At 37.0% G+C, this 18638-nt stretch overlaps 1 protein-coding gene across 2 annotated transcripts in view; it reads right to left on the bottom strand.

Annotated features, from left to right (window-relative positions):
• The window catches only part of LOC113239380, a 20888-nt gene extending 5267 nt beyond the window's left edge, over window positions 1-15621 (bottom strand). The window contains exons 1-4 of one of the 2 annotated variants that reach the window (XM_026476363.1): window positions 15534-15621; window positions 13979-14440; window positions 13303-13521; window positions 8069-8711 (exon numbers count right to left, since the gene is read on the bottom strand). In XM_026476363.1, the coding sequence (XP_026332148.1) occupies window positions 8446-8711; window positions 13303-13521; window positions 13979-14440; window positions 15534-15615 (1029 nt within the window). In that variant the 5' untranslated portion in view covers window positions 15616-15621 and the 3' untranslated portion in view covers window positions 8069-8445. Of the gene's footprint in view, window positions 1-8068; window positions 8712-13086; window positions 13522-13978; window positions 14441-15533 lie in introns of those variants that run through there. The other variant, XR_003311185.1, reaches the window with a different exon arrangement.
• Window positions 15622-18638: the final 3017 nt, after the last annotated feature.

The raw sequence follows: 18638 nt of genomic DNA, 5'->3' as shown, positions 1-18638 counted from the left end.
GCTCTCCGATTGGCCAGCCCGAATTCGAAACAATTGACGGGTGTCGTCAATTGTTTCACTTCAAATCTACCAGTTTAACTTAAGCTTTGCTATAATGCACTAAAATTGAAAAATTACATAATTTTATATTTAATTACCGATGAAATGTGATTCCGTTTGTTTTTTAATTAGATATTTTTCTGTTTTTCCCACACCACCGCTCTATGGAACAGCTCCTATTGTTAAAGATATTACCTTTATTACAATAAATACAGAATATTTTTGGAATATACGGAGACGTACAACACAGGTCAGTTGTTGGCGCTGTACAATTTCAGCTTTCTAATTTGTGATTTCAGCGCCAACAGGAGTTGATATTTAAAAGTGATATAAGGTCCATTTCCCTGATGAGTTGTCAGGGATGGATAGCTTTTATTTCGTCTCTATTTCTGGTTATATAGTCCATATATAATGCTAACAATTTAGCAGGACTATATTGCTAATATAATAAATAACAATGTTTATTCCGTGACCTTTAATAATTCAACAGATTTTACTCTGGTACAAAAATAAACACATTTAAATATCGCTTTAGACGGTGATAACTCTGTGCGGTAACAAAAGAAAGCGTAAATACCAGTACGATGCATAACCCTTGAGTGGGGATCGACCGAGACGACACTTGCACATTTAATACAAATCTAGAAAGTGTTAAACAGTACAACAAAAGTTTATTTTTGACAAATATATAATTTTTTGTATAAAGTCATGGAATATAAGTTGTTATTTATGTTGTTAATAATATAATTCTGCGAGGTTGTTTGTATTACAAATATCCCGATTTATTTCACTGCATCAGTGGCCGAACGGTTACCGTAACGGACTGCCACGTAGAGGTCGGAGAAATATTTATGTGGCCTACATTTATTTTTCTCCAAAGTTTGGGTGTAATTTGTGGTTGTCTATGTGCGTGTCCGCGGGTGCCTTGGTACCATACAGAGTTTCCCTTGAGTGTGTGCGTTTTATTATTATTATATTAAATATTATTAGAGTATTATTATTATTATTATTTGTATTGAATCCTGTTTACTTAAAGTTTCATTCGTTATTTAAGTATTTATATGTAAGAGGAGATTGTAAATAAATACTATGTTCAAAACCATATTTTTTTAATTAATGTCATTTATATATTCAGTTAACTGCACCAGAGATGAGTGAGGTAAGCTAATTCAACCCATCACCGTGTTGCTAAATTTGACAAGGAATTTCAACGCGAGTCTAGCTAGATTTTAAGAAGTGGGGTGTGAGGGGGCCGCCCACGCGTCCCGCATACCACGCGCAAAAAATTAATATGATTAATAAAAATAAATATATAATATATATATATATATAAATATTAATAAAAATTGGATAAGAACCGACGTTGAAAAGCGCCCGATGGCGGCTGACGGTTCAGTGAGAGGTGCGGCGCGCGGCGTGTTGTTAAACCGCTGGGCAGTTTTCAAGTTTTGGGGATAAAATAAATGTGAATTTGGTAACTACATGAGACGCACTATAAGTTTCCGGAACGAATAAGAAAAAAATACTATAAATGGTCAGAAATGAATTTATTGTTTCTTAAAATATTCTCTGTTAGCGTTAATGCACTTTTGCGTACGAATGAACCAATTTTGAAAACATTTATGCCACTCCTCCGTGACAATCTCGGAAACATATTTTTCATACTCTTCGATAGCCTCTTCAGGTGATGAAAATCGTTGACCGCGTAACTGGTTCTTCATTTTTGGAAATAAATAAAAGTCACCAGTGCCAGGTCGGGACTGTACGCGTGGTGGCTCATAAGGTCAACGTTGTTCACCTTCAAAAATTCATTTGTCTGTCTGGCCGTGTGAGAATAGGCATTATCATGGTGTAAAATGATACGGCGTTACAGTTATTTTTACGGAGTTTGTCAATAACTTCCGGCAAACGAATGGTCGTGTACCAATCACTATTCACGGTACAACGATTCTCCAAAGCAACAGTAGCCACGTGTCCAGTTTTATTTAAAAAAGAAGCAATCATCCGCTTAGAGGCACTTTGCACTGAAAGGGTTGTAACCCTAACTAGCCGTGAACGGGTTCACGGCAATGAAATAGGAAACTTCCGGTCCACAAAATTTATTAAAAAAGTAAAGTTTAAAGAAAGACTGTAACAATATAAAGGTAAATGTAAAAGAAACAGGTATAACAGTATAAAACACTCCCTACACTTTATTATAAAGCACTTACCCCTAAATGGGCCGAGAAACTGAATTACATACATGAAGGCTGTGGACTTATAAATTGTTACACATGATTAGCTTATTAACAGCTCCGACTGTTGTGGCAGTCGAGCTGGGAGTGACCGTGGTACGAAAACAAAATGAGAAAGTGAAGGAAGATGGAACATTTCAAATTTAAAATTTAAATACATGTAAAAAATAAAAAAAATGATAGGATACAAGCGGAGAGAGGCGATACAAAGAGGTGAGATGACGGTGTAAGGAGGTCAATTCGTCATAGCACGCGCGCCACTTTGGTTGGTTTCGGCTCATCTCGAAAGACTCATATGCTCAATTGCTGCTTTGTTTTGGTTTCGTAGCTATAAATCCATGTTTCGTCAACTGTTACTATGTCCCACACCAAATTTGACGCCCCTTCATTGAATCTGGTAAGTATGGCATTGCAACAAGTGACGCTATCCGTTTTGTGAGCCTCAGTCAATTTGTGTGGGATTCACCGAGAGCACAGCTTTTTCACACCCAAAATATTTGTATAGTATTGATTGTATTTGACTCATGCCTATGCCTAAAGATGCCCAAATCTCATGGTATGTCACTTGCCTGTCTGTTTCGATCATACGGCGCACAGCATGGATGTTTTTGTTGTTCACAGCAGTGGACTGGCGATCATCACGAAATTCGTCACTGAAATTCACACGACCGCGTTTGAATTCTGCAAACCAGCTGTAAATAGTCGTCTTGCATGGTGCTTCATTGCCAAAAGCAGTTATTTACTGCTATATATTTTTTATATATACTTATTTATTTTATTACACTTAAACTCGTAGAAAATCATACTACGAAAATTTTCATGAGTTAAATTCATGGTGATGTAGACAACCAATTTTTAAAATGACGCCACAATGTAAAAACAAGCGATAGTCAGATGAAACAAACTGTTTTCTACAGCTAAATAGTTCCATTTTCAAATGTTGTAATTACTTTTTAAATATTGTTTATGTAAGTGGCTAGTTCCGGAAACTTGTAGTGCGCCCTATGTATAAGCTACGACACTATAAACAGCACGACTATCTGTCGTCACGACATAGTGGGAACGCGCCCTATGGCTGCAAAGTTGTTGTTTGAGGCGAGTGCTTGTATTGAAACCTGAACAAGCGAAGGAAGCTGGTTCAAGCATAGGTTCCAGAACGTAGCGTGGGTTTCAAGACACGAAACGCAAAACAACTTTGATACCGAGCGAAACACACAACGTTTCACCTCACTATAGCGAGGAAAATGGTAAATTAAAGAAAAATTGTTGAACTATAAATAGCGATGAAAGAGACTCAGGGTCGTATTCCAGAACTCTACTCAATGCTCAAGTCAGGATTTGAGCAGACTTGAGTACGATTTCAAGCACTGGAAATACGACCCTAATGACAAAGACGTGAGTATGATTTTCAGTGCTCACTGCAATACTCAAGTCCTGACTTGAGTATTGAGTAGACTTCTGGAATACGACCCTAAGTCTTTAAGCGTTTTATAACGACTCGACTCCATTTTACAGGACCTTACTCTAAAATTAAGACTGGAGGTTCGAGTTTTTATTAATAAGACTCAGTCGTTATACTAAAAGACTTAATCGACTTATACGACTTAAACGCGACTTGAACGACTTAAACGACTCGAGTTGTTTGCACTGGACTTATACTTGTGTGATTAAGTAATTATTGAGATTATTTTAGTTCTTCGACGAATTGAAATAATTATATACACAATAAGTTTCATTGTCAATTTAATGTCAACAATAATAAGTATAAAATATACAAACGGATTTATTACATAAATAAGTAATGTACGACAAATCGCCTAGTTGAACGTGAAATTATCTTTCTTTTTTTTCATCGAAAGAAAAAGTCCATCGTCAAGTTCGAATTTCCAAAACCTTTTCCACGCTAACGTGCAAAAAACGATTTTGCGCGCAGATTTCTAATGAGAAAGAAAGTCTTTCCGAACTAGAGAGGTGAAAACACATTTTACGTATTTGTACTAGCATTGTATACTAACAGGGTCAAAATAACTAACCTCATTATGTTAAAACTACATCGGTTATCAATAGATATTGAGCAATACCTTTTAATATATTAACAGCTGTATTGTGCTACGCGTTCTCCAGTGAACATTGAAGCAGAAACCCTGTTTTGTGATCATCAATTTTAAATATACATTTTATACAGGGTTATTTGTGAAATATTAAAAACCTCACAGGACTATACTGCTAAAACCATAAACCACAATTTTTGTTCCATGACTTAATAATTCATCAGATTTTGTCTACAGTCTTGACATTTAAATAGATCACTCTAAACGGTATAACTCTATTGCTGACTTCTGCTAACTGGGGTAGTAAAAGAAAGCACCGACCACCAAAATAAAAATTATCTTTAAGAATGATAGCATGCGAAAGGCGTTGCTTGTTCTTATACAACTTTTTACCAAATACAGATAGATCTAAAAAAAAAATTAAAAGTTTATTTTTGGTAAAATTACATTTTGCAAAAATTCACAGAACACAAGTTGTTGCTTACGCTGTTAGTAGTCATCGAGTATATAACCAGAAATAGAGACGAAACAAGGGCCATCCAACCTTGGCAACTCATCAGGCAAACGGCCTTATATCACTTTGAAATATCAACTCTCGTTTGCGCTGAAATCACTAATTAGAAAGCTGAAATAGTACAGCGCCAACAACTGACCTGTGTGTACGTCTCCGTATATTCCAAAAATATTATCTATTTATTATAATAAAGAAAATAAAGATAACATCTAATAATGGGGGCTGTTCCATTCTGTGATGTGGGAAAAACACCAAAACATCTAATTACGAAACAAACTGAATCACATTTCATCGGTAATTAAATATAAAGTATGTAATTTTTCAATTTTGGTCCATTATAGCAAAGCCCAAATTAAACTGTCGCTTTGAAGTGAAACAATTGACTTCACCCGTCAGTCAATTGCTTCAAATTCGAGCTAGCCAATAGGAGCGCAGTTGTCACCGTAATGATTTGGCAGAATAGTTTTTTATTCTCTATTTCTGGTTATATACTCATTGTTAGTAGTATAGTCCTGCGAGATAGTTAGCATTTTACTTGTAATAATTTACACAGATATCATTAACATATTTTGGCACTTACAGTCTCAAAATTAAAACTACATTTAAGTTTAATACAAGAATGGCTTGTGTAAGATTTTAATATTTATTTTTCTATCGTGATGGCACGCGTCAGCGGCCATTATCTTTAATTTGGCGCGAACTTACCAAGTAAAAAATCTACCTACGTTATAATTAATTGCAAATTGAACGTAGAAAACATTGATAAGTGAAATCGTGCAACGAAATTATTTATCTTTTCCAATGTCAACTCCTGTATTGTTGTTCATTTAATACCAAAAATCCTTGGAACACCAATTTTACTATTTATTATGAACTTGATACTAGGTTTACTGGTTGTTACACAAGTGTTACACTTACGAAATAAAACTATTTTACGGATCTAAATCACGTAGGTATCATTGTTTTTTCAAACAAATCAAGGTTTGGGACCCTTTACAGGCTCCATGGTCACGGCTGCCTGAGATATAAAAGTCATCAACAGGTCACCATGTTGCAAGCATTAATGTCAGCATTACTGTGTTCCGGTTTTGAAGAGTAAGGGTGCTGGTGAAATTACAGGCACATGGGACTTGTCAACTTTTGTCTCAGGGTGACGGGCGCAGTGGTAGTGCCCCTCAGATCTTTGCAATTTAAAGCCTTGAGTGGTACTGTAACTGTTATGGACAGGCGTGTAGTTTACCACAAGGCCCACGAAATGTTCGTCCCATCACTTGATGTTATAAATAAAAACTTTCGGTAGGTCGTTGGTCTATCTTGTAGTGGTCTGACCGCTCTGTGTCTTCTACGTCGTTTCAGTGTTTAAAAGTAAACACTAAAAATGTTTCATGATTAACAATATATACATGTTTGTTCGTCAAATCCGACTCCGAGGAAGCTCCGAGACCTCTTCTTACCCGGAATACCGCTGTCCTTGAAGACAAAAGTCTTCGAGCAGTGCGTGTTGCCAGCGATGGGTGAGTGGATGTATGAGTGGGTGGATGAGTGGTCACGTACTATGGATTTCAAAAAGCCCAAACTCACTCAACGAGTTATGGAGCGAGCAATGCATGGCATGTCTCTACGTGATCGAATCAGAAATGAGAAGATCCGTAGGAGAACTAAAATCACCGACATAGCTTAAAGGATTAGCAAGTTAAGTCGCAATGGGCAGGGCACATAACTCGTAGAACTGACGACTGTTGGGGCGGAAAGGGTTTCGAATGGAGACCACGAACCCCTACCAGATAGACAGATGACCTGGTAACCGATGGCAACAGCATTGATGGACTAGTTATAGTTATGTCTATCTAATATTAATACAAAGTACCGCATATTTCATTATAGTTACAAAAGTTATTAATTTAAATACCGTTCTTTTTAAGAACATTTTTAGTAAATTAAAAATAAGATATTGTTCTTGAACTCGTTGATGACTTTACTTAGTCATCTCTCTGTAATATCACCATAGGAGCTGTTAAGGGCCCAAAACGTTGGTTTGTTAGAAAAAAATAAATGTAGGTATGCGATTTAGTACCGAAAGATAGGTTTCATTTCCATATTTAGAATTCGAGAATCAGTAAAGAAAAAAACCTACTTTTATAGGATAGAAAAGGGAATACTTCGACGATTCAAATATACTAAGAATAAATGAAGAGCATGAAAGACTGACTCGAGTAGGAGAAGCGAAACGGAAACGGAAACAGGAACATTGCGGATGGAGATTCATAATCCCAATGGGACACAGTTGTGATGGTCGTATGGAGAAATGGTAAGAAGTCGAGCGTCCAAACATTGAAATCACGTGGTCTGTGGGCTACTGCAGCTTGTACTGTCCGCGCGCCCCTCATCATTCAGGATTATTTGTTAAAAACTAACTAACCTCACAGGAATATATTACTAACATCTTACTCTCTTGTCTCCTGACAGACAGACTGTATTTCAACTTCACTGTGGCTGCAAATTAGTCGTTTCAATGCAGTTCAAATGCAGTTGGCGTGCAGTTCCAACGAAACGGTTGAATGCAATTCAAATACAGTTAGATCAAGTGCATTAACACTGCAAAATTGCAGTCGGAGTGCGTTTGAAATGCAGTCTGTCTGTCAAGTGCCTTAAACAATAACTTTTGTTCCTTGTCTCATTAACCGATCATCCATCAGATTTTAGGCTGATTACACACAGCGCCGGAACAACAGCGGCGCCGCAGTTGTTGTCGCCCTTGCATTTGTTTACAAACTTTCATACACGCACCGCGGTGGCGGCGTTACTTGAAACGGCGGCGACAATTGTCTGCTAATCCGATTTCAGTTGATCACGCCGCGCCGCATGGGCTGCTGTCGTGCCGCTAGTGCTGCGGTATGATGCCGCAACTCGTGCGAGCCCGCGGCGGCGCCATGTGTAATCAGCCTTACTTTTGTACAAAAATAAAAATATTAAAATAAATCGCTCTAAATCCGGTTATCTTAACCTGTGGTCCATGGACCCCTGAAGGGTCCGTGTAATCAAAGCCGGGGCTCCATAGCGAACCTACCTAACATAATGCATTAATATAAAAATTGGTATACAAAATAGGTACTGTACCCGTGAATGAATTTTCACACCCTTCCGATGGCCATCCTTTATTAAAGCGAGGGTGACACGCGTCAATGCAACCTGCGAGCCTTTCTTCTTCATCTTTTCGGAAAGGGTCAGTGGGTTCTTTGAAATTTTGAGAGGGGTCCATGACTGGAAAAAGGTTAAGAAACCCTCCTCGAAACGTGGATAACTCTGTGCGGTAACGGTGGAAAGCGCTAGCGTAAACAACAGTCCGATGCAAAACAGTAGCGGGAGTAGGGGTTATTGGGGTGGAGGGGGTTATTTTGGGAGGAGGAGGACGCCACCACGTTTGAACTTGCCACCTAACTACTAGATACAGATCTAAAACGTGTCAGATGGTACAACAAAAACTTAAAAGTATATTTTTAGACGTGGAACAGAAGTTGTTGTTTACAATGATAGTAATATAGTCCTGGGAAATGGTTAGTATTTAACAAGTATAGTCCCTCGTTTTCCCATACAATTCTTTTTCTTGTCAATAAATTACTTTTAAATTGATTGTAGTTTCGTATATAATGTTGCCTATACCTATTATTTGCCATTGCCCCCTTTCGTGTCTGGACACATTATGTACTACGTAACCACATCTGTCCGCGTGTGCTGGGCTCGTTGTATAAAACCTGTCGACAGCGACCTTGGGCACAACCAGTTCACAGCTTGATAAACTGCTGATGCTGTGAGGGAACATAGGCTCGAAAGTGCCTCCTTCCTGTATCACGATGACATCGTTGTGTAACACTTCTGAAAAGTGCAATATGTCAGCTTAAGTTATCGCTATTCACGATAGAAAAATCTTAATAATATAATATTGTACATTTTCAAATCTTTCGAGCACATTTTTTTATCGAGTGATATTTGAAAGAGTGAATTTCTCTTAATCCAGACCTTAGACTTGAAGCCGTTAATAAACTATGCTAGGACATTGAATGTCTCAAATATCAAGCTGACGTTACCTAAATAAGATCGCTGTTGATAGATATTTCTCGTGCGTTAAAACACAAAAACAGTTCTTGCTTTTCAAATACGTATAACAGAAACATTGACTAAATCTATAACTATAATACATCGGTATTATAATTTAAGTAACAATCTGTTGGTTCTCTACATCGAGCTCGAAGGTTTTCTATATTAGTTCAAAGTTCTACAAAGTCAAAGATTGCGTACAAATGTAAGATAATTGGTACAAATTATCAAATTCTTTGTTCTTCTTTATACATATTTCTAACGCGATCAATACACCGCGTGTAATGCAGCAAGGTAAGAGTTTTCCACAACACGCGCAGTAAACAAATAACAACTTGTATGGAAACCACAGTAAAGGTGCTTTATCACCGGCGAGGCAAGATAAGACGAGGATTGAAATTTGTATGGCAAAATTTCAATTGTCTTCCTAGGGCACCTTCGGTGCGAATAGTTTGGATTGACGAGGAACTACGAAACGAGAATTGAAATATTTGTTGGTGTAAACGGTTTAGTAAACCGTAGCTGCCAACATAGTGTTTATGAACACTGTACCGGAACACGATGTACGCGAAGCCACGTGCATGCTCGCGCGGGCCCCGCGAGTTTGCGATGTTTGTTAATATCAATCGTGGGATCGTGGGGTATGGTACGATTTAAGATTTTTAAAAAGATGGCTTTCTTCAAATAATTGCAGGGCGCCGTCGAAACTGCAGTCGAAATTCTTAGATTTGTCTACCAATTAACAATTTCTGTACTGGTATTTCAATATTTTTATTTTACTATCCCCGAGCTCGCGGTGGCTATTAATACCAATCGCGAGATCGCATTTGCTGTTAATGCCAATTTTTGGCAGAATTAGGCCAGCGTGTTTTCAATTCTCTTCTTGCCTCGCCGGTGGACAAGCACCTTTACAACGCCGTGCTCGGTCGGCGCATAAAGAGATTCTCACGAGTAAAAGAAAAAATGTACACAATGTCTTCGGCGCAAGTACCTATGTATAATATTGTAATAAAATGTCGTCGGGGATAGTGTAAAGCCTTTACATACATCTGTAGGTGAGAGATAAAGAACCTTAAATGGCAAATAGAAATTTATACCACAGAGCATTTTAAAGAGAACGGTGTTCTTAATTCGGCATTTATAATCAACCTTAAGGTCAAATTAAATACTTAGGTCATCGAGTATATAACCAGAAATAGAGACGAAATAAGGGCCATATATTCCTGGCAACACACTAGCGATACAGCTCTTATAAATATCAACTCTCGTTTGCACTGAAATATATACAGGTCAACTAACTGGCCTGTGTGTACGTCTCCGTATATTCAAAAAATATTCTGTATTTATTGTAATAAAGATAATATCTGTAACAATGCCGTGCTGTTCTATTCGGTGTGGGAAAAACAGCAAAACATCTAATTACAAACGAAATCAAATTTCATCGGTAATTAAATATTAAATATGTAATTTTACAAATTTAACTGGTCGATTTGAAGTGAAACAGTTGACGACACCCGTCAATTGTTTCGAATTCGGGCTAGCCAATCGGAGCGCAGTTGTCACAGTAATGATATGGCAGAATAGTTTCAAACAAATTAATTGACATTTCGCCTCTATTTCTGGTTATATACTCGATGACTTAGGTTGAATAAAAAACAAACGACGGTGGGACTTAATGCCACCTTACCTATTTCTGCCGCCAAGCAGTAATAGGAGCACTGTCGTCCGATAACTAAAGCGTGGCTAAATGACAAAATGTTTTTTTACGATATCATAAAAAACCATAACCCAGCTTTAAAATATACAAATTGTCAATGATATTTCAGCTATGCAACGTTAGGGTACGGTTAACTAATTTAAACAATTTTTAAAAGAGAATTTTGTGCACTGTTTTGCTATTTAAAACGAATGTTTAACCATTACTTAGTGGACGGCAGAATTACTGCGTTCCGGTTTAGAAAGGTAGTGCTGATGAAATTACGGGCACATGGGATTTGTCTACTTATGTCTCAGGATAACGGGCGCAGTGGCAGTACTCATAACACTTTGCGATTTAAAGCCCTGAATGGCACTGCAACTGTTATGGATAGGCGTGTCGTTTACCACCAGGCGCACAACTTGTTCGTCCCTTCACTTGGTATTATAAAAAAATGTGTTTTACCATTGCGTAATTTTTTAGCATACTAAAACAATGTTTGTGAAAACATCTTCTAAATTCTAAAGTATGGACTGTGTTGCACTTCTTATACATATAGATATAACATTACATTGGTAAAGGGCGCGTGTCTGCATTACACTTCCTGTGACTTACATTTTTGCATAAGCACAGTAAGCATAATGTATGTTGCACATGAAATTATATTTGCGCGGATTTGATTTGGCCACTAACTTACCGAAATGGGAACTGGGGGTCTACTCTCGATCTCCGTCCGACATCCGTCCGAAACAATTACTGCCAAATAAGCAATACTCGACCAAATGAAAAGACGCGTGATGCGAATGAAGCTTCATACTTGATACTTGTCTTTTAATTTTGTCGAATATTACTTATTTGACAGTAATTGTTTCGGACGGATTTCGGACGGAGATCGAGAGTAGACCCCCTGATACCACAAATTCCAAGGTATTCAAATCATACAATGACACAAGGCAAATATTTTAATCATAATTACAAAATATAAGTAATACAAGTAAAGAGGCAGCAATTTATTTTTATTTTTATTTTTGTTTTTATTTAATAAAGTTATTCCAACTAAACGGTTATTGATTTTAGTGTAATTATGACAGTGACATGTTATAACTCGAAAGTTAAGCAGAAAGAAATTTATTTTTAACCGACTTTAAAAAAAGGAGGAGGTTCTCTATGTTACGCGATAACTCCGGTATTTGTGAACCGATTTTCATGACTCTTTTTTGTTGGAAAAAGGGTACCTCCATAGTGGTCCCATTTAATTTTGAAGAAAAACATCCTCCTCTAAGAGTGGCTATTCACGCATGAAGGCTCACTTTTATAAATAGCGCCCAAATTTTATTATAAGGAGCAATTATTTGAATGATTGATTTTGCTATTCTCCAATTCAAGGCGTTTTTCTCTCTCAATATACTTTGAGTAGTGAGAACCGATTCTTATTATCTCCTGTGTCAAGTCCCATTGTGGCGAATTAGGGGATGAATCCGGGTTTGCGCACTTTCCGGTAACCGATTTCAATAAAACTTGGTAATTAAATGTAGTTCCACGTACTTTTGAGGTCGGTTTTTTAGTACTCTGTACTGAGATTATACTAAACCGAAAAATCTGGTCAAATGACAAATGAAGACAAATGGACAAGTCATTCATCGCCTAGTTTGCCACCCTTAGAGGTGGAATATTTTCTTCAAATTTAAATGGAACCACTTCTGAGGTATCCTCTTTTCCACAAAGTCATCAAAATCGGTTCACAAATGCCAAATATATCGCGTAACATACATAACATACTTAAATAAATAACATACAAAAAGAAGACATAGAGTCGAATTGAGAACCTCCTCCTTTTTTGAAATCGGTTAAAAAACGAACGTACCGTAAGCGGGTCGCAATCAAATGACTGTACTTCGTTTCGATCCATTTTGAACAAAAAAGTAAACAAACAAGTCACTGACCCGGCCAATTGTAACGCCAAATAAAAATCGATTAATTAATTGAATGAATCGATTTGTTCAATTGAGTCATACTAGCGGTTTTCCTTATATAACCTATATAGACAAATTTAAAATTTAAATTTAAATCCTCCTTCAAATCCTTACACTTAGATACTCGTTCGATTGCGACTGAAATGTTCGATTTGATAATCGATTCCTAAACCTTAATTGATTGAACCGAATGTTTTTTTTTTTCGAACAGCACTATGGAACCATAGGGCGCAAGTCATAGAAGTATAGATGAATAATAACCTCACTTTTGGACTACCATTTTTCAAATACGATTTTACTATGCTATTCAAATGAATATTGTTGGAAGAAGTGATGATATATCAAGTCGAAATACACGTGAGTGTTACTTATTCGATTTCTTGAGTGATTGCTTTAGAATTTTAACCAAACAGATTTGTTTACTTTTTGTTCAAAATCGATTGGAACACACTATACAAGCACTGGCGAAAAAACTCAAATTAACAACATTTTGACAGATACGCGGAATTATCCAATGTTGGTTACACATAATTGCACTATACCCGACGACATGCGCTTACGAGTGTGACTGTGTGCATCTCATTAAGGAAATTATGCAAGGATTTTAACTGCAAAATTGCACGATCCGAAAATAATCGACCTTAATATTAACTAGTAACTTCTAGTTCCATAGCCGTTTCATACATAATGGGGCCTACACCTATGATTCTCCAAATGCCTTGGTCGTCAATGGTAACGTTTCTGACGAGGTAACTACATCGGTCGAGGTCCTGCAGGATGATGGTATTCGGCCTGGTGATACTGGCCTCAGGCATCAAAAGTTCGCAACTGTTGAGATTGGGAAAGGTGTACAGGAACATGGGCTTGAAAGAGCTTCCTACTTTCACCACTTCCAGCTTTTCCGCGGGAGGTACTACTTCTGAAATAGGATTCGCTGTTCAACCCCTTGCAGGTACGATAGTTCAACAAGGAGTTCATAGATTCCTCCCGATGTGTTCTATCGATGTTTATGTGCAGATTTGGATTCGAAATCTGCCAAAGACCCATTTATTCCCAGGTTCGTATTCCGATCAAGGGACAGGTAAAAAATGTATTTGTTTAATTTTGTGAGTATAGCTTAGTATCTACAATCTGTTGTTGTAGATACGATATCGATATCAGTACGATATCGTGCTATCGTGTTGTCAACAATCCTTCGGGCTCTACATATAATGTAAAAAAAAAAAGCACTCAAGTTACTTTTGGAATTTGCCATTGACATCAATGTTCGAGTTCTACAAGAAATTTTATTCTTTTAAATTTTGTAACATAGCAAGAACCCCAATGTAGCTTGTGAGCCTTTATAACTTTTACCATCATTACCAGAGTGAACTTACCTATAATCAATAGGGCAAAAGATTGAAATACCTCTGTCCATTCACCTGTGTCGTCTTGGTAATAAGCACTTATCGCCCAGTTGCCAAAATCGTTTTCACTCAGAGGGCCCAACATGAATTCGTTCGGACCCATCAATAGTAGATTTCTCTTAAACAGGTCGACTTCGTGTTTGTCATCAAAGACTATAAGATTATACATATTGAATAAATTATACATTCTCATAGATGTTACAATCGGCGCTTTTTTTCTAATATTTTTAATAGACAATCCATAGTCGGGCGGAAAATTCATTGCATTCGGTGTGTACTTGTTTCTTTTTATATCGAGTTTGCTGAAGTCACCTCTGGGATTGTACAGGTAGTATTTGACATTGTTATTTAAGATGATCGGAGCCTTTAATATTAGGATATCACCCAAACTGCATTTGATTTCCAAAGAATTTAGTTCTATTCTCGATTTTGCTGAAACATGACAAACAAGTTTAAAAGGAAGAGCGGGTTATATAAAAGTTCCATATCTTTGACATTTCGTGAATGGGTCGTGAATGGGACATAAAAACTAATATCGAATGAAATCTAATATCGAAAATCGTGTCTTGACTCTCCTTTAATTATGTAAAAACTATTCACACTCGGTTCAGACTTAAAGTAATCTTGTAAATACCATTTTCAATAATAATTAGAAAACTACAACTATAATATCAGATCAATACACGTGGCGTATTAATCGTATTATTTGAATGAAAATCAAACCATCCTCGCGCCGCCTTTTGCTCTTCTCAACACATTTCTTGTCCTATGATCTCTTGAGTGTCGGCACAGTGACTAACATTGTTATACTATGTGTTGTAATTTACGGATCTTGAATGAGAGAGATCTACATATAGGCACATTTTTGGCGCCGAGGAAGCCTTAAATGTCGACCCGAAAAAAATGCTTTTCATAGTGTTAGTATGACCCTAAAAACCACACAAGCAATTTATTCTATAACTCGCGTATACGCAATAGGAAATACCGATCAAAACTACGCGTCTACGAAGCATTGTTTCTAAGGAATGCACGTAGGACGTGTTAATGGGAGGCAATGGTAGATGCCGACGCGTAACAGTCAGGGTTAGAATAGAAATATCTATTTGGGTGTATCTGTGACAACTGTCTTTCGAAGGTACAGAAATGTAACCTTGAGCGAAATAATGATTACAACAAAATTATTTCCTGTGTACTAAATTGTTAGTCAGGTGTCATTCTATGTGCGCCCGTAAATATCACGATAAATTTTGTAACCATTTTTATCAATTTTCTATTTAAACATCATGATTACACAATAAAGTCAACATTATACACCAAACACGCTACAGATAACCTACTAAATATTTTACTCCCATCCATTGTTATAATAACTTTACTTATATACCTACATATTAAATAGGTATTGACTTTCCTTGAGTTTATCAAAATATAATATATTGCTAGTTTATCGTATTCAACACAACGGTATTTCGATTAACTCAGTCGCCAGAGCGAGTCGATCAAATCAATCGATAAAGTCACTTACATATAGGTTCTTCGGCAATTCGGTGGACAGAGAGCGCTACTATCGAATGCACTGAAACTATCAGAAAAACACTTGTGTACATGTCTCCGAGCCTCGTCCGCGACTGATAGCGAAAACACACCCGGTACTTCAGAGTTGTATGAACCTAGTGCCTATACGTCATACGTTCGGCTTACATCGAGACCGAAACTCTGCCGATTTAAAATTACACTTAATTAATAGGTAAATCAGTTTCTTGTGAATTGACTAATTATTTTAGTAGTTTCCTGGTAACAATTGTTATTGTTATGTTTATGTCACAAATTCGTGAAAAATAGGTGCTGGAGTATACGAAACTTACGAGTACCTAACCCTTATGATTTTCATCCACGTTTTTATCGGAATCTGTCGTTGTAGAGTATAATGAGTTTCGATTTCTAGGTGAAATTTGCTTATCAATTAAAATACAGGATTTTGTTTTTAAATAGAACAAGGTAATTAAATGAAATATTATTTTATGATTTTTGAACTGGTGATAAGACTAATAAGTTTTAAAACACTAATAATTTTTATTTTTTATAAAATGTGTAGGTATTTTTTGCTAGTTATATTGTTTTGAATTACAAAATAAACAAACTTAAATAACTAACAAACAATACCTTTTGTAATCGTTTTTCGTTTCTACTAAAATGCAAAGTAAATTAGTTATGGTGGAATATTTAATAGCTAACATAGTTAAAATACATAATTTACAGAATATTGGGTTTTAGTCACACATATTATGAACTGTTTTTGTAATTGTATAGTGTTTTGTAATCTCTCGCGGCCTGCACGGTAAGTAGAAGGTCAACAATTGGTGCAACTTAACACTTAAAGCCAGAGCCAATCGAAGGACAAGAAGGTAGAGGACATAAAATTTATCAATGTATATTTTATGCTATTTCAATTGAAATAAGGTATACATTTCAATGCTCTGAGGCCGACCTTTGAGCATTGCTGGGCATGTCTGTCTGCGGCATTGAAAAGCATGCTAGAGAATACCGCGCCGGTACACGACGGACTCCACACTGGTATGAACCGGAGTTCTACAGCGTGCGGCTGGAATCTGCCCGTTTCGACTGCGTAGTCGCTAGTAGAACGGAATCAATTCCGAGCGAACGGTGGCATGCCGGCGAATGCCGCGGCATTCCAATGATATCTTGATATCATTTTTTTATAACATCAGGCGACAGGACGAGCAAGTCGTGCGCCTGGTGGTAAGCGACACGTCTATCCATAACAGTTGAAATGCCACTCAGAGCTTTAAATCGCAAAGATCTGAGGAGCACTGCCACTGCGCCCGTCATCTTGAGACATAAGTTGACAAGTCCCATGTGCCTGTAATTTCACCAGCACCCTTACCCTTCAAAACCGGAATGCAGTAATGCTCACATTACCGCTTGGCGGCAGAAATAGGTAAGGTGGCAGTACTTCCCTGGACAAACTCTTCACAAGGAATTCTACGGCTACCATAAACTTGTGGAAATCTGCTGGAAGCGTTCAGCGCAAGGTCAAAGCGCAAGGTGGGGGTGGTGGGATAAAGTAAAAAATATTGACCTCTTTCACTATATAGGGTATTTGTAAAAACATTAAGCATCTCGCAGAACTTTATAACTAACATCATAAGTAACAACTTTTGCTCCGTTACTTTTTACAAGACAAATAAATGATGATGACTTTACCAAAAATAAATGTTTCCAGTAATATTTGACACCTTTTAGATCTGTGCAAGCGTCCCCGATGACCCCCACCCCCGCTGGTACGTTTTGCATCATGCCACACAGAGTTATCACTGTTTACAGTGGCGGTACTTCCCTGAACAACTCTTTCACAAGGAGCTCTATTGCTACGAAAAGAGATATCCCCCACCAGCGTGCGCTACCGGGCATAAAATTATCTTTGATGCTCTCCATCGCCGACCGCCAGTTTGCGCAGATCCTCAATACGTTCATGGACAGTAACAGCATAGCGTTTAGCGTAAATTTAAATATTAGAATATAGGGGTGCCTCGTTTTGCTATATAGATCTCAAAAAACCAACTACGAGCTTTACAGTTTGATTGCCAAGTGCTTTCTGCGTTGCCCCCTACTGCTTTTCCATAGATAAGTACCCATCAACAACGTACTAACAAAATTCATTGATTTACAACATTTTAGAGATGACCGTATTTTGTTTTGAATCGTAATGGATCATATGCCTCTGAATCGATCTACGTATCGGATCGTATACTTTTGAATTGATTTTGTAAAAATCGTTTGAAAATTTGTAATAAATAAAACACCTTTATTGCATTCTTTAATTGCCATAATAATAATATGTAAATATTATTGTTTTTGCTTTTCACAGATGCCAATCCTTTACATCTAACTAAACTTTTCAATAATAATGTCATATAACTTAATGTTTTTTTCATTTCATTGTCTATATTTTCCGTTTCTGTACTTGCCGAAATCAGTAACAAGATGAGATTTTTGTTTAAATTATGAATACGTTCTAGACGATTCGATTCGCATTAATTCGATTCGCTTAAAAATCGCATTGAAACGATTCAATAAAAAACATCGCTAGATCGTATGCAATCGATCAATCGATCTTCACAAAAGTCTAATCGTAATGTGCATCCCTAATACAGTGAACATTTTATATTGAATCAATATAAGCGCTAGCACTAGGTACGACAAATAATATTTCTGTGCGGTACCATTTAAGTACTGTCCGTGAAAGGGTTAAGGTTTACATTCAACTCTATACGGCTACGGTTTTTACGAACTTTTGTTCATAACTGTACGATGATAATGCACGTCTGTATACAAAGTAACAGGTAATAAAGTACGTGTTACAGGAAGGCTTTATCGCTTTATTTAACTAGTGTCATAAGGCGAGTGAAAGAAGAAGAAGCGAGAAAAGCTGTTTTGCTAGACCAAATACTTTAGGTATTTACTATTGAATAACGGTCTTACAAAAAATATACGATGCATTTAAGGATATTGTCCAAAGAATGTGCTAATTTGTATAGGATAGGATGTACTTTATCCGATCATATAAAATCCTGAAAACAGCCTGAAATAAAAGTCTGAAACGAATTAT

Source organism: Hyposmocoma kahamanoa, unplaced genomic scaffold, assembly GCF_003589595.1.
Source record: "Hyposmocoma kahamanoa isolate Upper Pololo Valley unplaced genomic scaffold, ASM358959v1 99879, whole genome shotgun sequence".
NCBI classification, from domain to species: domain Eukaryota; kingdom Metazoa; phylum Arthropoda; class Insecta; order Lepidoptera; family Cosmopterigidae; genus Hyposmocoma; species Hyposmocoma kahamanoa.
The sequence above is the reverse complement of the archived record's forward strand: the minus strand, read 5'-3'. Positions and strand labels throughout refer to the sequence as shown.